Source organism: Saccopteryx bilineata, chromosome 4 (assembly GCF_036850765.1).
Source record: "Saccopteryx bilineata isolate mSacBil1 chromosome 4, mSacBil1_pri_phased_curated, whole genome shotgun sequence".
NCBI lineage: Eukaryota > Metazoa > Chordata > Mammalia > Chiroptera > Emballonuridae > Saccopteryx > Saccopteryx bilineata.
The window spans coordinates 14,984,686-15,006,627 of NC_089493.1; the positions used below are offsets into that span (position 1 = coordinate 14,984,686).

The 21,942-nt window shown below is 38.3% G+C and overlaps 1 protein-coding gene across 6 annotated transcripts in view; it reads right to left on the reverse strand.

Annotated features, from left to right (window-relative positions):
- Positions 1-21,942, reverse strand: part of SPATA7 (spermatogenesis associated 7) — a 30,482-nt gene that overhangs the window by 2,493 nt on the left and 6,047 nt on the right. For 3 of the 6 annotated variants that reach the window (XM_066276865.1, XM_066276863.1, XM_066276861.1), the window contains 7 exons: positions 21,172-21,267; positions 18,446-18,493; positions 15,655-15,788; positions 6,327-6,799; positions 5,155-5,221; positions 2,446-2,561; positions 765-842 (listed from right to left, as the gene is read on the reverse strand). In XM_066276865.1, coding sequence (XP_066132962.1) covers positions 765-842; positions 2,446-2,561; positions 5,155-5,221; positions 6,327-6,799; positions 15,655-15,788; positions 18,446-18,493; positions 21,172-21,223 — 968 coding nt within the window. In that variant the 5' untranslated portion in view covers positions 21,224-21,267. The remainder of the gene's footprint in view (positions 1-764; positions 843-2,445; positions 2,562-5,154; positions 5,222-6,326; positions 6,800-15,654; positions 15,789-18,445; positions 18,494-21,171; positions 21,268-21,942) is intronic. The other 3 variants (XM_066276866.1, XM_066276864.1, XM_066276862.1) reach the window with 1 other exon arrangement.

A 21,942-nucleotide genomic window follows, 5' to 3' on the forward strand; every position in this document is an offset into this window, starting at 1 on the left:
TCACCATAGTTTAGCCTCACCATAGTCTCAAATAGCAAAATGGGATATGGATCTTTACAAATGAGAAGCAAAAAAAGTTTTTACTAGTTATTATAACCAAGAAATATAAAAGTATTTAAATGTATAAAAACTCTATTCTGTTCTATAACTTCTTCAAACTGTGAGCCTGACTAGAGTATAAATTAAACATTCTTTATAATTTGCTATCAATTATGAGACTATGGTCTCCCAAGAAATCAATATAATTTTTCATTTCCTAATATGTGGAAATAACTTTAAAAGCTTAATACCAAATTAAGAGTACTTAAGGTACTCTTCAACCACCATGTGTTATTTATTTTTTAAAAGATTTATTTATTTTTGAGAGAGAGAGAGAGAGAGAGAGAGAGAGATGGGGAAGGGGGGAGATGTGAAGGATCAACTCATAGTTGTGGTACTTTAGTTGTTCATTAATTGCTTTCTCATACATGCCTCGACGGAGGTGCTCCAGCCGAGCCAGTGACCCCTTGCTCAAGCCAGTGCCTTTGGGCTCAAGCCAGCAAACATGGAGGCATGTTGATGATCCCATGCTCAAGCTGGTGACCCCACACTCAAGCTAGATGAGCCTGTGCTCAAGCCAGTGACCTCAGGTTTGTAAACCTGGGTCCTCAGTGTCCTAGGTTGACATTGTGCCACCACCAGTTAGGCCTGCCATATAATAATAATAATAATAATTTAATTATTATTATATTATAATATAATAAAAATAATTTAAAAAATCTAACCTGTTTGAAAACAAACCAAGATTCAAAATTTCATCCGTTATATTTTCAATGAAACTCAGATACAATAGTTCTTCTTCACTGTGAAAGCAAAACAATATACAACATAATTATTAATAACTCTGACATCTAAAGGAAATATAATTAGAAATACCTACTACTTACTACAAATGTACTTCTGTCTCACATTATTAAGATTATAAAACAAGGATATCGACTTTCTGAAATTATGCAACGATAAATATTAAAGATGAAAAAGTATTCCCTAATAGAATAAAATTTCACAGATGTCCATGACATCCATCCAATAGTAAAAAATAAGCAGGGATTAAACAGAACAAAACAGAGGCCAGTCAAGGGCAAGGGGCAACCGAATGTGACTGATGGAGGCACGTGCTCCGGGGGAGGGCCCCGTGTCCTCTGGCTTCTGACCACGCCCAGCAGCACGGGGGGGGGGGGGGGGGCTCCGCACATACCTGCAGGAGCAGAAAAAGGGAAGCAGTCCAGAGAAGCACCTTGCTTTAAGGTTGGGAAATTTATTCAGCCAAAAAATTATTTTTTTCTCAAAATGTTTGGAGAGGGGGAAAATATTGTAATATGAAAATAGATGTACAAATAATAGTAGTCATTTTTAATTACTTGGACATATTCATTACATTTTAGTACCTATTACAAGCAAATAATTTTTTATTTTAATTAGCTGAATTAGGGAATTGATAGAGAATATGAATAGCACTTACTAAGTAAATAGTTATTGAGTAAGTAAATATAAGGGGGGAGTTAATTGAATCAGGTAATAGATTAAAATGTATAAAAAAAGTTACACTTTTAAACTGCTTCACAATCTAATATTTAAATATCAAGTTTGAGAATAAACTATAAAAATAGTATTCCTTTTCTGGTGATTCGTCATATTCATTGCAGATGGCTCAAGACTAGCTTATAAATCTCAGGTTAGAAGCGCCGTGAATGTCGAGACAGGACAGCAGTGGACCCCGCGGCCTTGCAGGGGAGGGAGGAGCCGGGCCCGCGGGCCTGTGTGCGCCCGCCTTCCGGTCTGCTGCGCGCCACCCCGTTCTGGCCCTCTCTTCAATCCCTACACCATTCCTTCTTCCACCTCCTGCATCTCAGATCCAACTCTGACACTGCAAACGCATTTGACAGCTGGAACTACCAAAGGCATTTTTGACATTCTATATTATGGGTTACCCTATCTTTTTTTATTTTGGCACAATATTTCATACTCCCTAAACACAACGAGCAGTGTTTAAAAATAGTGCCCCTCCATAGCATGGATAGATCAAGCACTAGCATATGGTGAATATTCAAATCACAAATGATGAATCCTCAGATGGTCAGGTGTTCAGTTCTATCGGAGGTGCTATATAGACAGCTCAGCACCTCGGCCAGAGGATTTGTTTTGGGGAGGAGGATTCTTTCTCACCTGAACAGTGATGGCAATATAAACCAGTGTCCCTTTTTCCTTTATTAATGAATTAGCAAAATGAATTCATTTAAATTATTACTGAGCACTTGCTCTGTAAAATTTCCTTAGCAAAACTGCCACTGCCACTCGGACTGTGTAACAGTGGTGTTACTAACTAGCTCTCTTCTGTGGCGAACAGCGCGTCTGTGGGCTGCAGCAGGAGGCAGACAATGAGAGACTGCTGCTGGGGCTGCTCACCTGGCGGGGAAGCACCGCAGAGCGACACCTGTCCCCTCGGCCCACAGGACGCCAGCCTCTTGTGAAGGCAAACGAGTCACGTTTTCTTTGGTTCCACACGGCACACAATTAGATGCCTGGGGATGCAATGACAAGAATAAATCTTTATTTTCTTTCAAAAAGACACTGTAAAAGCAGAAATAAAGCAAAGCAGCATATTTCAAAAAAAAAAAAAAATTGAGGTAAGAGTAGAGACATTCAGTAGAGAAAAGTGGCAGAAATATTATGAAAAGGATGTTTTAGAATACATTTTCCATCCAACCAGGGTTTTTCCTTAATTTATTTAAAGTGAAATAAAACAACTTCTTCTTTATTATTTATTATATTTTAATTAATTTATTTTTTTCCTTTTACAGAGACAGAGAGAGTCAGAGAGAGGGATAGACAGGGATAGACAGGAACGGAGAGATGAGAAGCATCAATCATTAGTTTTTGTTGCGTGTTGCAACACCTTAGTTGTTCATTGACTGCTTTCTCATATGTGCCTTGACCATGGGGCGTCAGCAGACCCATGCTTGAGCCAGCGACCTTGGGCTCAAGCTGGTGAGCTTTTTGCTCAAACCAGATGAGCCCGCGCTCAAGCTGGCGACCTCGGGGTCTCGAACCTGGGTCTTCTGCATCCCAGTCCGATGCTTTACCCACTACACCACCGCCTGGTCAGGCTTATTTATTATATTTTAATAAGGGGCATTTTAAACAATGTTAAGAAATTACTGCAAATAAATGTACTGTATAAAGAGAAAATGAAGCAAATATGCAAGTTTTACATCAACTGGAGAAAAAGTACCTCGCTCAGAAATTCAAACAGCCCGTCGGCTTTCCGGTGCTGACCTGTCAGACCCGGGGAAGCAGTGGGGGACCGTGGCAGTACGAGTGGTCACAGACAACCCTGCCGCAGCTCGCTTTCATAACACCCTTACTATGGGCCGCACGCTCTGCCAAGCACTGATTTGCATGATCAGATTTAATGTTTACATTGCAAATGTCTGTTTGGTGCTTTACAGTTTTATAAGTGCCGTTAAAATGAGCACTTGCACTCCACCAGCTTCTTCAAGCAGGAAGCCAGGGCACTGCGTATGAAATATGGGACACACCATTTTCTGCAGGGTCAGGGAAAACATTTGGAGCACACTGTCATAAAAATGGACGTATTCCGCTCTAGCTAACTTAGTTACCTACAGAGCTCACTCTCTTCCTAAATCTCAAACTAGTCATACCCACCCTGTTTTGAGCCCTGGTGGGGTTAGGCACTTTTCCTACATCATTTATTCCTTCCAATGACTCTGCACGTTTACAGTTTTCCTAGATGTGGACACTTGGTGCTCAGAGAATAAGTGATTTGTCCTTGGACCTTAAAGTGGCAGGACCCTATGTCAAATAGCTATTAATGGCTGAGATAGAAACCTAAAATCTACCCATTTTCAGAAGGGAAGAGGGAAGTTGAATGTGATTTTATTTCATTATTCTATCCTTGAATCTGTTTGACATTTTAATAGACAAACCTTTTAACAAACAACACATTTAAATTGGGATACAGTAAATGATTAATTTCCCTACAATAATCACTTTATCTCAAAGTTATGATGTATTTTATTTATTTATTTTTCTTCCTTCCTTCTTCCCTCCCTCCCTCCCTCCCTCTTTCCCTCCCTCCCTGAAGAGAGACAGACAGGGAGAGATGAGAAGCATCAATTTGTAGTTGAGGCACTTTAGTTGTTCACGGATTGCTTCTCATACGTGCTTTGACTGGGGCTTGCTCCTTGCTCAAGCCAGCAACCTTGGGCTAAATCCAGCAACCTTTGGGTTCAAGCCAGCGACCCTGTGCTGAAGCTGGTGAGCCTGTGCTGAAGCTGACCACCTCGGGGTTTTGAACCTGGGACTTCAGCGTCCCAGGCTGATGCTCCATCCACTGCACCACCACCAGTCAGACAAGTTGTGATATTTTAAAAGAAATCATTGCTAATAATTCAAAATATAACACTGTAAAAAGACCTTTATGGTATAGAAAAAAGTAAAAGTAAAAGCAAACATAAGAAAATGATATATCTATCCATTCTTATATAATTTTTAAAAAAAGTTTTTATTTATTCATTTTACGGATGGGGGAGAGAGAAAGAGAGAGAGAGAGAGAGAGAGAGAGAGAGAGAGAAGGGGGAGAAGCAGGAAGCATCAACTCCCATATGTGCCTTGACTGGGCAAGCCTGGGGCTTCAAACCAGTGACCTCAGTACCTCAGTGTTCCAGGTTGATGCTTTATGCACTGCACCACCACAGGTCAGGCTAATTTTCAATAATGTAATCAGAGGTAATTCTTTAAAGATGTATAGGCATAAAAACTAAAATGCTTCTGCGCAACTTTTCTGGCTCCTTTAGTAACCCAAGTCTACCTCACATCTTTGAAAACAACATTTAAGGTGCTTTGTTCATCCTCCCATCCATCCAGCCAGCCAACCAACCATCTAGAAAAGATGCCAACAATACATGACTTCCCAGCTGGCAGGCTCCATCTGGCCATTCACAGAGAAGTAGGCAGACCTCTGTTTACTGGCTATATCCTATGCAAGAAGTGTCACCAAGAGATTACGCTTCCCAGTCCAAAGAGCTATACATGTTCTATGAAGTTAAAGCGCTGCAATTCCAACGTGGAGCACAGAAACCTCACTTCTATTACCTGCTTTATGCTTACTCCTGGATCTGTGCAGTCCTTAGTCTCAACTGTCTCAAAATCAGATGTAAAGCTGTAATATTAAAAATATATATATGGTTAAGCCTGCAAAATACACTGTGATAAAGAGCTTTACTGTCTAGAAAAAATAAACTCAAACACAGGAGATGGAATCCACCTATTCTTATAAAATGTGTTATTTCTAATTGTATAAGCAGGAAATGTGGTTTGAATTATCTGTTTCTTTTTTCTTTATTGAATAGCAGCTAAATTTCAGTTGGGCAGAATGGGACTAGGGAATTGGGAACTAATTAATACCTTCAGAAGCTATCATAAATATGTGTATAATCAGAAAAGCATAATATACTAGTTTTCCTCATTTTCCCTCCAATTGACAAGTTCTATCATAGATTCAATTCCTTAATTCTTTGATTATATGTATGCAGACTCATTTGATATTATTGTACCTCTTATATTTACTGAGAAAAGAATACTAACCATAAATTTCTTTTTACTTTCTAAAGGAACCAAGGCCTAGGACACAATATTTTATATAACCTAGGATAAACACTCACAAATCAGCTTACACTTAATACTTTACAAGATTTGTTTGATTCTCCAATTACTTGGCAAACTTTCACTGAATATTCATTATGTGCCAGGCACTTTGGTATATGAAAACATTATTGAGGCAAATTATACTTAACTTCCAGAAATGATCACAATTGTCTAAATGACAACCAGGGAGTTGTTGCTATGCAAGACGGGTTGAATATTCACGGGAAGGCAGCTTAGGAGAAGTTGTTTTTCTCCCTCTTTAACTCACAGTTTTGCCATTTTTATCATAAAGCAATAGACATATTTATACAAATACTGTTTGACATATTGTGATGATTCTCTGGAAGTACAATATTTAAAAACATACAAATGTTCTAGTACCATGTTTACACAATAAATTAAAACATGTAACCTTCATGGATATAAGGAGCTGGACAAGTTTAACAGCTACTTGGTTTTTCAGCAATTACTCAGGTAGTTCTAAGAGACACGTGTAAAAGGAAAAGCTATACCGTGTCATTCCCTTCTTAAGGCACAGAGTAGATGATACAAAGTCAGGAATAACACTTAATGTCTACATCATCATAAAGGAGCTACCATTGGCTGTTGATATGCCATACCTGCTTAATTCAGTCTGGGTTTCGGCTTCCATCCGCTGATCTGTAAAATACTTTTTTCTTTTGGCAGGTGTATAATATCGATACTGTGACAGGAAAGATTTTGCTTCTGTTTTCAAAGTGCGTGGCGTGAACGGCAAATGTCTGTTGGTAAAGAGTTCAGAATGTTTATCCAAAAGGTCGGCACTGGCTGCTTTTGAGATCACCACCTGAAAGCGGTGGGGATTTGGTGGTGAGCCCCTGGGCCCTCTGCCCTGCGAGGTGCCCCAGCATGTTCTCCTGGGCCCAGCGGCGGCGTGATTCCCTCGGGACAGGAAGGAATCCAAGTTCTCAGTACCAGCTGTGCGGACTTGATCAGATCTAGGCAGACTTAGGTGTAGTCTCTCTGAAGAAGCTACTGGTGACCTTGTGAAGGACGAACATTCACTCACTTCTCTGATTACCATGTCATCTTCATTTTGTGATTCTTCTGTAGGCTAAGAACATTGGGTTTGAGAGTCATCAATTATATTTGCAAATACATAAACATAAAAAATGGTTGCCTCAGGGGTCTACAAAATGAACTTATACTAGTTCGTAAAGACGTTAGCATTGTATATTCAAGTTTTTGAAGTATTAACGTATGAAAATATAATTCTGAATATAAGTAGTAGCAATCATTTTTCTTTCTGGAGCTAAAAAAACGATCAATAACATATACATGTATTTGTGATCTTGACTCGTGTATTGGGATCTATGCGTAAGTTCCCAGGTCAATAGTGAGCCCCAGTCTCCTCAACCGTAATTGCTGGCTCCCACTTCCCGTCTTGTCACTGCAATCTTCAGTGCCAGCAGTGAGGCGCTGAGTTAGTGAACTGATATTATAAATCTCATTAAGAAACAGCCCATAAAAAGCTCACATATGTTTTCTCCAGTGCTCACAAGTGGGAAGGCTTTGAAAGGGAAGGTGTTTTTTTTGTTTGTTTGTTTGTTTTTTTGGTATTTCTCTGAAGCTGAAGCTGGAAACCAGGAGACAGTCAGACAGACTCCCGCATGCGCCCGACCGGGATCCACCTGGCACGCCCACCAGGGGGCGATGCTCTGCCCCTCCGGGAAGTCGCTCTGTCGCGACCAGAGCCACTCTAGCGCCTGGGGCAGAGGACACAAAGCCATCCCCAGCTCCTGGGCCATCTTTTGCTCCAATGGAGCCTCGCTGCGGGAGGGGAAGAGAGAGACAGAGAGGAAGGAGGGGGGGAGTGGTGGAGAAGCAGATGGGCGCTTCTCCTGTGTGCCCTGGCCGGGAATCGAACCCAGGACTTCTGCACGCCAGGCCGACGCTCTACCACTGAGCCAACCGGCCAGGGCTGGGAAGGTGTGCTTGACTGCTCCATTTTTTTTTGTTTGTTTAACCATGGAAAAACCATTTTTATGGGATATCTATATAGCCTAAAAACCAAATATTTTATCCTTTTACAAATTAGATGCCCCAAAAGCACTGTTTGTGATTCTAGACTTTATGGATACCCATTGAATCCTTCACGGAACTCTAAGTCACTTTATTAGGTAGAGGGGAAGCTATACAAACTGAGGTGGAAATGGTTAGGATTTAGCCAGTTACTGTATATCTGTCCCACAATCTCATGGGGTAAAAACAAGAGTAAGAGAAGAGCCAAGTGCTTCGTTGTGCAAGGTACTGTTCTTACAGTGAGTAGAATAAAGAGGAAAAATAAGGTCTATCACTGCTACTAACAGATATAGAGTGTTTCCTATGTGCAAAGTACTCTTCTAATTGATTTCCATGTACAGCTCATTTAATCGTCACATGAACTTCTGGGTGTTGGTGCAATTATTACCTCTCTTTTATAGATGAAGAAACTCAGGCGCAGGGTCTCACAGATTTGAATCCAGGCCGAGCCTATGTTCTGCACTATTATGTCATGTTATCTATTTTAAAGCCTCATTTGAAAATCATATATTTTTGGATTGTTTTATACCACTCGGAATCTTTTTTTTTCTTGTTTTTTTCAAGTGAAAATAGACAAACTCCCACATGCACCCCAACTGGGATCCATCCGGCAACCCCCATCTGAGGCTGATGCTTGCAACTTGAGCTATTTTTAGTACCTGAGGCACAGGCTCCACGGAGCCATCCACAGTGCTTGGGGTTAATGCGCTCAAACCAATTGGGCCATGGCTGCCAGAGGAGAAGAGAGGGAGGGAGGGAGGGAGGGAGGGAGAGAGAGAGAGAGAGAGAGAGAGAGAGAGAGAGAAGGGGGAGGGGTAGAGAAGCAGATGGTTGTTTTTCCTGTGTGCTCTGACCAGGAATCGAACCTGGGACATCCACATGCCAGGCTGACGTTCTACAACTGATTCAACTGGCCAGGGCCCAAAATCTTAAACTGAGTTTAACTCCTTTCCTGGTAGTATCAAGTCGGCTAATCTAAGGAACACTTTATCTAAGTAAGGAAATTGCAGGTAACTGGTAATGTGACTCCTACCAAAAATAGGTCAAGTCACTTATTTCCTTTCCGAGTGCTTTCTAACCCTATCCAAAATACAATGCAAAATTACTCAAAAAGCAAATATTTTGGCATAAAGTTTGAGTCACTAGGGTATTGTTAGATTAATATGTTAGTTTTAAAAGATATGCCCAAACCACACCCATTCTACAGCCTCTGTACCAGAAGAGTTTGGCTCCCCAGGAAGAAATTTCTAAGTATGATCTGAAAAGCCCTCAGGGCTATTAAACAATAACCACAGGACTTATTTACACTAGAGGCACAGTAAAATCTGATATCAGAACAGGGAGGAAAGCACAAGATATTAGATTGCCTGCAAGAAAAATCTTATCAGCAATGGTATTTAGTAAACAAAATGAAACACCAAAGCAAGTCTTTAAAGGCAGAAATATATTCTCACTTGTCTGAAATGGGCTAGAAAAACTGCTTTTGAACTGACTGAAAGCATGGAACTTTTCTGTCTCGTAGTCCCTGCCTTGTATCTTTTCCTCCCTTAGAAACCATTAGAACACAATGTGAAATCAACTGTATCAATCTGCTTTATTTAAGATCATATGGTTTCCTTTATGGATAAATATCAGAAAGCTTTGGATAGATAGAATTTTCATAGAAAATATGTAACACACTGGCAAATTCATCAAAATTTGAATAGCACTGTAAACAGAATCAGAAAAGGACTTATCAATTACAGTGTATGTCAATGGGACAAAAAATTCTGGTGACAGGCCCTGGCCGGTTGGCTCAGTGGTAGAGCATCAGCCTGGCGTGCAGAAGTCCCGGGTTCGATTCCCGGCCAGGGCACACAGGAGAAGCGCCCATCTGCTTCTCCACCCCTCCCCCTCTCCTTCCTCTCTGTCTCTCTCTTCCCCTCCGGCAGCGAGGCTCCATTGGAGCAAAAGATGGCCCGGGCGCTGGGGTTGGCTCCTTGGCCTCTGTCCCAGGCGCTAGAGTGGCTCTGGTCGCAACAGAGCGACGCCCCGGAGGGGCAGAGCACCCCCCCCCCCCGGTGGGCAGAGCGTCGCCCCCTGGTGGACGTGCCGGGTGGATCCCGGTCGGGTGCATGCGGGAGTCTATTTCTCCCTGTTTCCAGCTTCAGAAAAATACAAAAAAAAAAAAAAAAAAAATTCTGGTGACAATTTGACGACTTTCACATTCTTGTATCATCCTCACAGTTTCATTTAATCTGTTATAAACTGTTTCTGTGATTGAAGAATTTATATAAAGTGATAATCATCACATAGCTTACACATACTTGATTTGATGTCAAGAACACCTATCCATTTTTTAAAATTTTAATTTTTTTTTTTTGGTAGAATACATTTTTTAAGACTTTATTCATTTCCTTTAGCCTGACCAGGAGGTGGCACAGTGATAGAGCATCGGACTGGTATGTGGAGGACCCAGGTTTGAGACCCCGAGGTCGCCACCTTGAGCACGGGCTCATCTGGTTTGAGCAAAGCTCACCAGCTTGAGCCCAAGGTCGCTGGCTCGAGCAAGGGGTTACTCGGTCTGCTGTAGCCCTCCGTCAAGGCACATATGAGAAATCAATCAATGAGCAACTAAGGTGCCACAACAAAGAATTGATGCTTCTCATCTCTCTTCTTTCCCATCTGTCTGTCCGTATCTGGCCCTCTCTCTGACTCTGTCACACACACACACAAAAAAGACTTCATTCATTTTTTTAGAGAGGGGGTGGGAGGGCTAAGGGAGGGAGGAGCAAGAAGCATCAACTCCCATATGTGCTTTGACCAGGCAAGCCCGGGGTTTCAAATCGGTGACCTCAGTATTCCAGGTCTAGCCGTATCCACTTTAAAATCACAGAACCACTGACTAAAGCAGTCTCTTTTAGGTATGATGTCAGAAGAAACAGTAGACAAAGATTTTCCAACTGTCAGGTCTTTAAACAGATAAGGAATCAATTTACTTGCAGAATAGCATGGATACAAGTTATTTAAAAATTGGGTTAGCATTTGTTTTGCAAAAAAGTTTCAAATTATATTTTATAAAAAAACTGATAGCTCTTGATTTTCAGTTTTATACTGCTTTTAAAATATATTTACTTAGGAATGTGGATCACATCCATAGTCATTTAACCTTAACAGCAGAGCTGTGCGTGCGTGTGACCTGTGGCGGGGTGCGGGGCGCAGACCGGAAAGGTAGAGGCGGTCCTGAGGTGACAGACAACATGTGAGTCAACATGAGGGAAGACAGCAGCATGAGAGGAGGGGTAATTAAAAGATTTTTTATTGTATGGCTAATGTGTCCGGAGGCAAAAGTTAGCATTTTCTTTTTAATTATAGCAAACTTTTCCGTTAATGCAGGTAATAGCTATAATAGGTATCTGTTAACCATAAAACCCATCCAATTATCCCAATATTATGTCCCAAATGACTTTAATTTGAATGTGTCTAAATATTTATCATAAGGCTTAGAAAAATGTAAGCAAATTCAAGTTACTAGGAATTCTAAGTGGAATAAAAGATATACCCATATTAAAGCATCAATAAGATACTTTATGGAGGCAAACGTATACGGTTACAGTGGCTAAAGGAAAAATAAATAGAAAATATTTTACATATACAGATTTAATGATGTATTTTATTTTGAACAAAACCCATTCTTATTTCAAAATACAATTATTAATTTATATTCAAAATGCTGGATAATAGGAAAATGTTAAATTTTCTGTTAAAAAGTCCAATCACTAAAAATGAAAATGCACATGTGAGTCAAATACTGATGAACCAATTCCCAGGTGGCAAATTATAGTACAGCACCTGGCAGATTTATGCCAAAGGAAGCAGCTCTAGTCCTGGTCCTTTTATCTCTATAACAGCCCTGGGGGCTTTTAAGCATATTATAGCTTCCCTGATGACTCCCAAATCTATTTTCAGCCTGACAGCAATGCTTATATCAACTCTCTACTGACTTTATTAGATGTTCCAAAGGCACCCCAAATCAAGTATGTCCAAACAAGCAGACACATAGCTTCCACTACCCGCCCCTCCAAAGAAAACACTGCACTTTGTCCCATTATCATTACATCAGTAAATGAGATACCATACCACCTTCCTGGCTGCCCAAGCCAGAAACGGAGCCTCTTTAATTTGGGGCTCTTGTTCTTCACATCCTCAAATCAGGCACCAAGTCCTGGAGAATTCCACTTTGTAAATATCTCCTAAATGTGTTCCTTGTGCCTCTGTCTGCTGTATTAGATCGCGCCTTAATCATTTCTTCCCCGGATTATTGAACTTATCTTATAATTGGTCTGTCTTTTCTTGCTGCCAGTGTAGTGTTTATAAAGGGTCAGTATGATGACATAACATCCCAACTAAAAACTGGTCTACGGCTCCTCACGCTTCTCAAAGAAAAGTACGCAATACCTAGTAACCAGAGCAGCGAAACTGGCTTCTATTAACAGGCAATAGTTTTTGTTGTTGGTTTTTTGTTTTTGTTTTTCAATCACATTGCAGGTGTTGGGGGACAAAAAACAAAGCTCAGGAACTGATTTGGACAGTAGAACACCATGCTCACGAGTCTGGGATCCTCTCATGGCTATACCTCCACCAGGTGACTTGTGAAGAAACTTGCCTGCCTTGATCACTGGCACCGAGAGAAAAGGGAACACCTACCCTCTGAGAGGCTGAAATCATATGCTGCCCCGTACAAACTTGCAGCCTACATGTGCAATACCCAGATGGTCCACAAAAACCTCACACCAAGAAGAATGACTCAGTTTGTTCTAATATATAAATTGTAGGGGGATAAAAGGGTGGGGTAGGAAGAGCTGCAGATTAAAATTTTATTGATTAGTTGAAATTATATAGATCCCAATTCTAACAAACTATATATTTATATATGGAAAATCTGAAGTGGATATTTGATTATATTAAATAATTATTAATTTTTAAGGCACAATAATGATATTAAATCTATCAGTTAGATACAGAAAGGGTTATGAGTAAAATTATATATCTGGGATTTGCATCAAAATAATCTGGGATGGGGTAGTGAGAACATAGGTAAAATAAGTCTGATCATTGTTGTATCTGGGGGATAAGAATATGTAGGTTCATTATATGACTATTTTTATAGATGTTAAAATTTTCACAATTAAAAACTTTAGAGAAGAAAAAAACACAAACATCTGACTTCCAGTTTCAGATGAACGGAGATGATAAGGGCCTAGCTTTCACCATTACAACAAGAAAGCTGGATGATCTGCAAACTAATGATTTTCCTTGAACTAGTGAGAAAACTAAGGTCACAGAGCAAACAAGTAACTGAAATCTGGAGAAAGACTGGCATATGCAGAGAGAAACAGGATCTGGGCATTTGCTTATTTGGGACAGATGACACTGAGCACACATACACTGAAAAGAAAGATCATGCTAGGAGTTTTATCTAATTGCTAACGGCTGACTGTATACTAGTGTGAGTGTGAACCCTGTGAGATGCAGGACGGCTGTACCCTGTTGAGCCATTCCTCCAGGAAGCCCATCGGGAGCTTACTGGAAAGAGCAGGGAGAATCCTGAGAAAGTTTCCCCACTCCCTTGTTCCCAGGGGGTGAGTCAGGGAGGTGAAAGCCATTTCTATAGAGGCCACTGTAGAAATTCTTCCCTTTCTCTCTTAAGGAACCAAAACCTTAATCTACAGGGAATATTCCCTTCATTTCTGCCATGTAACAGAATCACGGAAGCGATATCGCATCATCTTTGCCATAGTCTATTGAAAGCAAGTTATATGTCTTGCCTATACTCAAGAGGAGGGGATTGTCTAATGGTGTGGGTCCCTGTGGAGGGACGTCATCTTAGAATTCTGCCTACTACTGTGGGTCAAATAGACAGGATAATAAGGCAGAAGTTAAAACATATTAAATGCTCCCCTTCAAAGACCAAGATGATCAGAGTAAATAATCTGACCCACCTAAAACTTTAGGACCTACCTTAAACATTAGGATCAGGAAATAAAAAAAGATATTCCAAAGAAATGCTAATCAAAAGAAAGCTGGTTTAACTACATCACTATCAGAAAACTAATACAAACAGCACTAAGATAAAAAGAGTTCAAACAGAGTGATAAAAATCTTCATTCACTAAGAAAATACATCATCTGTAAATCAGTATGTATATAGACTCAAAATATATAAAATAAAAATTGGTAGTATTAAATTTTGGAGGAAAAGCTAAATACATAATCATGTGCAAGATTTCTCTTAATAAATGATAATCAGACAAAAATATCAATAAGATTTGAGCATCTCAATGATATGAAGTTTTTAATCTGAATACACTATATATTAAATATTGCATAGAACAACTATAGAATATATTTTATTTTCAAACATGTAATGGCATACTGAATTAAAAAAACCCAACTTTCCACTTAATGGCTTATAAAACAAGCCTTAACAAATTTTAAGAAATGAGTATCATATAAATGCTAGAAATTCTTAACAAAAAGAAAACTAGGAAAAAATAGAGATTAAGAAACAATTCTAAATAATTCCTGGGTTAAAGAATAAATTATAATAGAAACTATAAAATATTTTCAATTGAACCGTAATAGATATACCACATATCAAAACTTGTGAGTTGCAGGTAAAGTAGCATTTGGAGGAAAATTTATAGCCTTAAAAAAATGCTTATATGATGAAAGAAGTGAAACTGAACTTAAGTTAAAACAAACAAAAAAGAATACCAAAATAAACTAGAAAAAGCTATAGAGGAAAATAAAGGGTGGACATTATAAGAAAATAGAAGACAAAATACAATATAGAGATGATTAATGAAGTAAAAAGTGTGTCCTTTAAACAGATTAATAGAACTGACAAATCTCTGGTAAAATACTCAAAAATTAAGGCAGAAATAAAAACATTAGGAATAAAAATGAGAAATAACCCATATTCAAGAGAGAATAAGAAACTATTATGAAAAAGTCTATGCCCAAAATTAAAAAATTTAGATGATATGGGCATATATATACATGACTTTAAAAAGTTAAAGATTTAAAAAATTGGATCACTATCAAAAATCTCACAAAGAAAACTCTAGGACTGCATAATTTTAATGTTGGGTTCCATCAAATGTAGGGAACAGCTATTCCAAACTTACAGAAACTGTTCTAAAACATAGAAAAAGAGGAAATAGTGCTCAATTTATTCTATGAGGCTAGCATATCCTAATATAGTAGAAAAACAGAAAATAACAGGTCATCATCAATAATATACACAGATGTTAAAATCCTAAAGAAAATATCAGCAACTGTATCCAGCAATGTATAAAAAAGGTAATGACAAAGTTATCTATGTAGTAGGGATGCAAAGTTAGTTTAACATTGGAAACTCATTTGTTATTCACCACATTAACAGATTAATAAGAAAAATCATACTGTCATTTCAAAAATTACAGAAAAAGCATTATCAAATTTTATTAAAAATTAACATGAATGTTATATTCATGAGAAGGAAAGACACCAACTAAGAATAGAAGAGAATCAGCTATTAATTAGAGGATCTCACAAAACACCTAGAGCAGGGCCAGCACTCCACAGTCTACAGGCCGAAGCTGGCACACCATCTCCTTTGTTAATAAAGTTTCACTGGGACACAGCTAGGCGCATTCCTTTGTGTCTCACCCATGCTGCTTTTCAGTGGCAAATAGTTGTGTCAGAGACTGTAGTCTGAAAAGCCTACAGTATTTCCTATGTGGCTCTTTACAGGAAAAGTTTTTGAGACTGACCTATAGAAAACACGTTACCAGAAAGTCAAGTTGTACCACTGACGAAGTAGCTTAGAAATGTCTACTTTTTAAAGGTAAAAACACCATCCTACCTTTTGTAGAGTGTTAAGAAATGACTTGGAATTACTTTTAGCATTGGCCTGTACTGTAGTTCTAGTTAATTTCAGCTGCCTTCCACATTGTGCTAATTCCTTTTTGAGTTTCTCTCTTCGTTGTTGGTCTGCATCTGATGGGGAAAACAAATCTTTTGAAATACAGAATAAAATAGAAAAATTAAATTTTTGGTCTTGGAAGACTAGTAAAGCGTACATGTTTTCTTGCTAAAAATGTTAACACTACTGATTGATATGTAAATAAAAATCCACATACTTTTCTGTAAAAAGAGAAGCTAGAATAATAAATATTGAATTTATAGAAACCTTAAATGAATGAACGATTTAAAGAGCACAAACAACATGTGACAGACAAACTGCCCAAACCTAAGGGGGCAAGATGGCAATTCCTAGCAGATATCCAGAGAGTCACGAAGGTTAGAAATGCCTGACCGTGTTGTCTGTGACTCGAATCACCAACTGCAGAGTCTGAATTAGTCCACGAGACTCTCCCCCAAATGAAACATTATTGTTTACACCATCATGTGCTACAATAAACTTAATTTTAAGGGGTGAGAGGTAAAATGACCTGCTCCCATAACTTGTGTGCTGTGGTCAAATGGTCTTTAAAAACACATACTCAAGCCCCTGCTCTTGCCTAAAATGACTTTACCCCTCCGAAAAATTATCTGAATCCCAAGAGTCCTTCAAGGACATGAGAGCCTATCTTAGGGCTTGTTGCAAACAAAGGTACCGGAGGGTGACAGAGTGCTGAGCACAGGGCCTGGCGGACTCTGGGCTCACTGAGTGGCAGCTGGTGGCAAACGGCGTGGCCGGAGACCTGTCTCTTCACTAGGAACACACACGAGAAGAGATGGGTCCAACCAATTCTGCTGTCCGCGATCTTTCCCAGATTGTACCAGCGGGCATTTCCCCATCTAGGCTGTCATTCCGTCACCATTTATCAGGCATTTATTCTTTGGGTTGATACTCATTTTTTATTGTGTAAAACCTTTTCAATTAAACTATAAATAATAATTAAATTCAAATAGCAACTTAAGAAAACACAACATTTATAACTGTGATTTCTATGTGGTAAGCACAGGGTGTGACAGTCATGTTCTTCTGCTACTTCTATGTTTCTTGACTTGAACTCAAACAAAAGGCCTCGAATGGTACCTTTCAGAATATTTTTAAATAGGAATTTCAAATTTTGTGGTCTGATTATTTCCTTACTAAAGATTTCTAAAAATTGGAATATTTAGTCAAAGGGTAGGTATAACAAGATTCTATAATATCATTAGGACAATATTGCTTTTATGATACAAATAACTACCATGTTTATTATTAGTTAGCCTATTAGGCTATAAATAGACAATATTTACCTGGAGAAGAGAGCCAGTTATGGTATTTTTAATGAATAATTCAGTAATCTTAAAAAGCCAAGGACAGTATGAATCACAGAATTCTAGAACTTAAGGTGAGCCTTTTAGTATTACCCAAACTTTTATGTGTAGAAAACATGAAATCCAGAGAAGTTAAAATAATTTATGGAAAGTCACACGACAATTTAGTGGCGAAGTGTGGGCTCATTTCTAAGATACTGATGTTAGAAATACAACACAAGCTTCTTTCATTTGTAAATAATATTTAAAAGATAGATTGCTTCCTCAAAGGGCAATATGCCAACATCCATTAGGGTGGCTACTATAAAAAGACCCCAGAAAAGAACAAGTGTTGGGGAGGATGTAGAGAGACTGCAACTCTTGCACACTTTTGGTGGGAATGTAAAATGAAAGAGCTGCTATAGATAATAGTATGGTGGTTTCTCAAAAAGTTAAAAATAGAGGCCCTGGCCGGTTGGCTCAGTGGTAGAGTGTTGGCCTGGCATGTGGAAGTCTTGGGTTTGATTCCTGGCCAAGGCACACAGGAGAAGCCACCATCTGCTTCTCCACCCTTCCCCCTCTCCTTCCTCTCTGTCTCTCTCTTCCCCTCCCACTCCATTGGAGCAAGTTGGCCCAGACGCTGAGGATGGCTCCATGGCTTTTGCCTCAAGCACTAGAGGGCTCAGGTTGCAGCGAAGCTAAGCCCCAGAGGGGCCGAGCATCGCCCCCTGGTGGGCATGCCAGGTGGATCCTGGTCAGGTACATGTGGGAGTCTGTCTGTCTGCCACCTCCCACTTCTCACTTTGGAAAAATACAAACAAACAAATAAAAAATAAAAATAAAAAAGTTAAAAATAGAATTACAATATGATCCAGCAATTCAACTTCTAGGCATATACCCATAATAACTGAAAGCAGGGTCTCAAAAAGATATCTGTACATCCAGGTCCACAGAAGGTGGAAACAACCCAAGTGTCCACTGACGTATAAATATATAAAGAAAATATGGTATATACACACAATGGAATATTATCTAACCTTAAAAATGAAGGACATTCTGGCATATGTTGCAACATGGATGAACTCTGAGAGTATTATGCTAAAGGGAAATAAGCCAGTCACAAGAGGAATGACACTGGACGCTTCCACTTACACAGAGACCTCGAGCAGTCAGACTCATGGGGACAGGAGTGGTGGCTGTGAGGACTTACTATTTAAGTGGTGTGGAGCTTCACTTTTGCAAGATGAGAGGAGTACTGAAAATGGATAGTGGTGATGATTCTATCACAGTATGAATGTGCTTAATGCCAATGAACTATAGACTTAAAAATGGTTAAGATGGTAAATTTATGTTATGTGTAGTTTACCAAAAAAATTTTTAAAGGCGATATGTCAACATTTACTTACATTTGATGCTAGTACTCATGCTGAGTGGCACTGAGCAGTCTACCACAGCTGAAGGAAGAAAATCAGTTGTTTAATAATATTCTTAACATTTACAAATGACAAAAACACCAAATGTGGAAATCACAAAAAGTTCCAGATCTTGCAGTCCCTTATTTTTATTTTTCTGGTACTTCCAGAGGGAAAAAAAATATACTACCCTTGGTTAAAAAAAATAATACACTGGTTGGGATTAACAATTCACCAGATACTACAAAAGAAAATATTAGTTGATTGAAAACAAGAGCAACAGAAACCATTCAAAACAGAGTGAAGCAAGCCTGGACACTAAGCACAGAGGGCATCACTGCCCCGCCCTGCCTGCACTGACCACGGAACACGCCACTGGGATCCCTACACAAGCTGGCAAACTGCGGGGCCCGCACTGTCTGACTTCGAGGTTTATGATAATGCCAAAGTAATGAAGGCAGCGTGGTATCATAATAAAAAGATATACACATAGAACAACAGAACTGAAGAGTAGGTCTAGAAACAGACCGACCCATACGGTCAATTGTCTCTCAGAAAGTGCTAAGGTAATTCAATAGAGAAAGAACAATCTCTTCAACAAACAGTCCTGGTTATATTATCCTTATATCATACCTACAAAAATTAATTCAAAGTGGATCACAAATTTAAATGTAGGTGCTAATATCTATACTTCTAAAAGAAAACATATAAGATAATCTTAGTGACCTAAGATTAGGCAAAGATTTCTTAGCAGGACATAAAAAGCATAAACTACTTAAAAATTGAAAAGTGGATTTTCACACATCACAAAATATTTCTTTTGATTTTTCAATCATTTAAAATATAAGTGTTATAAAATAGTATGAACTAAAATTTAAAATCTTTAGCCCTTTAAGCGAGAAAATAAAAATTAAAAAATACATTAGTGAGAATCTGTTGAAATTCAAATAAAGTTTGTAGTTAATAATATTATATCAATATAATTTCCTGGTTTTAATTGTAACATGATCACATAAGATTTTAACACTGGGGAAAGCTGGGTGAAGGGTTTCTGTGACTCTGTACTATTTTTGCAACTTTTCTTTAAGTCTAAACTTATTTCAAATAAAAATTTTGAAAAGAAAATGGAAACACAAGTTATAGATTAGGAGAAAATATTTGTAAAACACGTATCTGACTCAGGACCTGTATTTCATATATAAAGAACGCTCACAACTTAATACTAAGACGACACACAACTTATCTTAAAAAATGGGCAAAAGATTTGGACAGATATTTCACGAAAGAAGATATAAAGATGGCAAATAAGCACAAGAAAAGTTGTTTAACACCATTAGGCGTTGGGGAAATACACACTAAAGCCCTATCAAATATCCACTAGAATGGCCAATAAAGGGCTGCCATCAGAAGGGCTCGTGAGTATACGGAGGGGATGGAAATGCAAATGGTATACTCATTATGGAAAAGTTTGGCAATTACTGATAAAGTAAAAATACACTTACCGTATTACCCTTCAATCCCACTCCTAGTAAATAAATTTATCCAGTGAAATAGAAGTGTATGTTCAAAGATCATATGTGAATGTTTATAGCAGCTTTATTCCTAATAGCCAAAAGTGAGCCGAAAGAACCCAAATGTCCACACACTGGTATATTAATAAATTGTGGGATATTTCATTATATGCAATACTACCTTAGTAATAAAAAGGAAGAAATACTGTTACACCCAAGAATATAGATTAGCCTCAAAAGCATTACCTAACTAAAAGAAGCCAGACCCCAAATGATGCATATTATATGATTCCATTTACACAAAATTCTGGAAAAGGTGAAACTATCGTTAGAAAGCAGATCAGTGGTTATCAGGGATGGCAGTGAAGAGACTCCTTACAAAAGACTAGGGGGCACTTTTTGGGGTGAGGGAATGTTCTCTATCAGGGATCAGCAAACTTTTTCTATAAGAGGTCAGATAGTAAATGCTTCAGGCTTTATGGGGTGATATGGTCAGTTCCACAACTACTCACTCTGCCTATTAGTGTGTGCAAAGCCGTTACAGACAATATGTAAAGAATAGACATGATCGTGTTTGTTTATGGACAATGGAATTCGAATTTCATATAACTTTCATGTTACAAAATATTCTTTGGATCTTTTCCAACCATTCAAAAATGCAAGTACCATTCTCAGTTCACAAACTGTACAAAAACAAGTGGCAAGAGGATTTGGCCTGTGAGCTATAGTTAGCCAATCTCTGTTTTATAGTATGATTGTGGCAGTAGTCATACAAATGTATATATTTTTCAAAATATGTATCTGTATATTTAAAATTAGCATACTTTGTATATGTGAGTTATATCTCAATAAAGCTGACCAAAAGGAGAAAGAGATTAGTTAGCATCTTGGTTCAACTTTAGTATATCTGAAACAAAAAGGTGGATTACAAACTTTTATTATATTAAAATTAACATCTAACCACAAAATAATGTTAGGGATAACACAGGTAAAAGGAAACAACATAGGCACTCTACAGATTTCAAATGCAGTTAACAGAAATGGCATTCTGAATTTGCGATGAATATAGAGACAGTAGCTGTTATCGCTATACCAAACGCAAATCCAGATATATATAATATATTCATTTCTACTATGGATTTACTTTAATTAGAAGCAAAGTCAAGGGTTTACATTGGGCACAGAAAGTTCACATTTGCACATTTTTACCTTTGGCTGAAAGGATTTTATTATAGTGAACAGCCATGTGATTCTTGACCATATGGAGAGTACTTAGTCTGAGAGAGGAGGAGTCAGTGCAAAAAGCTAAAAATTAAAACATATGTAATCATTATATATTTTAAGTTAATATAAAAACCATCATGAGATAAACAAATTACTGATTATCAAGCTCATTTTTATAAAACATTCTGAGGTTCAACCACGAAGATACTGTGATGCTGACATGTCCTAGCCTTACTCTTGACCTGGTGAGTGATGAGCTATCCAACTTCTCTAAGATTAAGTTGTACAAGTCTGAGAGTTTTGAGAAGACATTCTATGGTTACATTTTTAAAACAATTCTTATTAACAGCTTTGAATCTTGTAACTAAAAATGCTTAGCCATTTGCCTAATTATAATAATAACGTTACCATTGTTAGTACTGAATACATGGGGTCTGGAAAATCAAACAAATCCTAAACTCCAAAACTCTATGCAAAGATTGTATTCAAAGAGGCAAGCTTCTAACTTTAACAAGATCTACTGATCAGCTTATGCATTCATTTTGCAGTAGGACTATCTTAAGACAAATACATGGAAATTGCATGACATTAAACTTCTTGAACTCATCTAAACTGTTTAAAAGAAATCTTAGAAATAATTAAGCATTTATATACCAGTATAACATGTAAATGTAGGCATAACTTTCTTACACATTAGAAACAGTTTTTGAGAAGTAATACAAATACATGCATGTGGTTAAAAAATAGTCATCGACA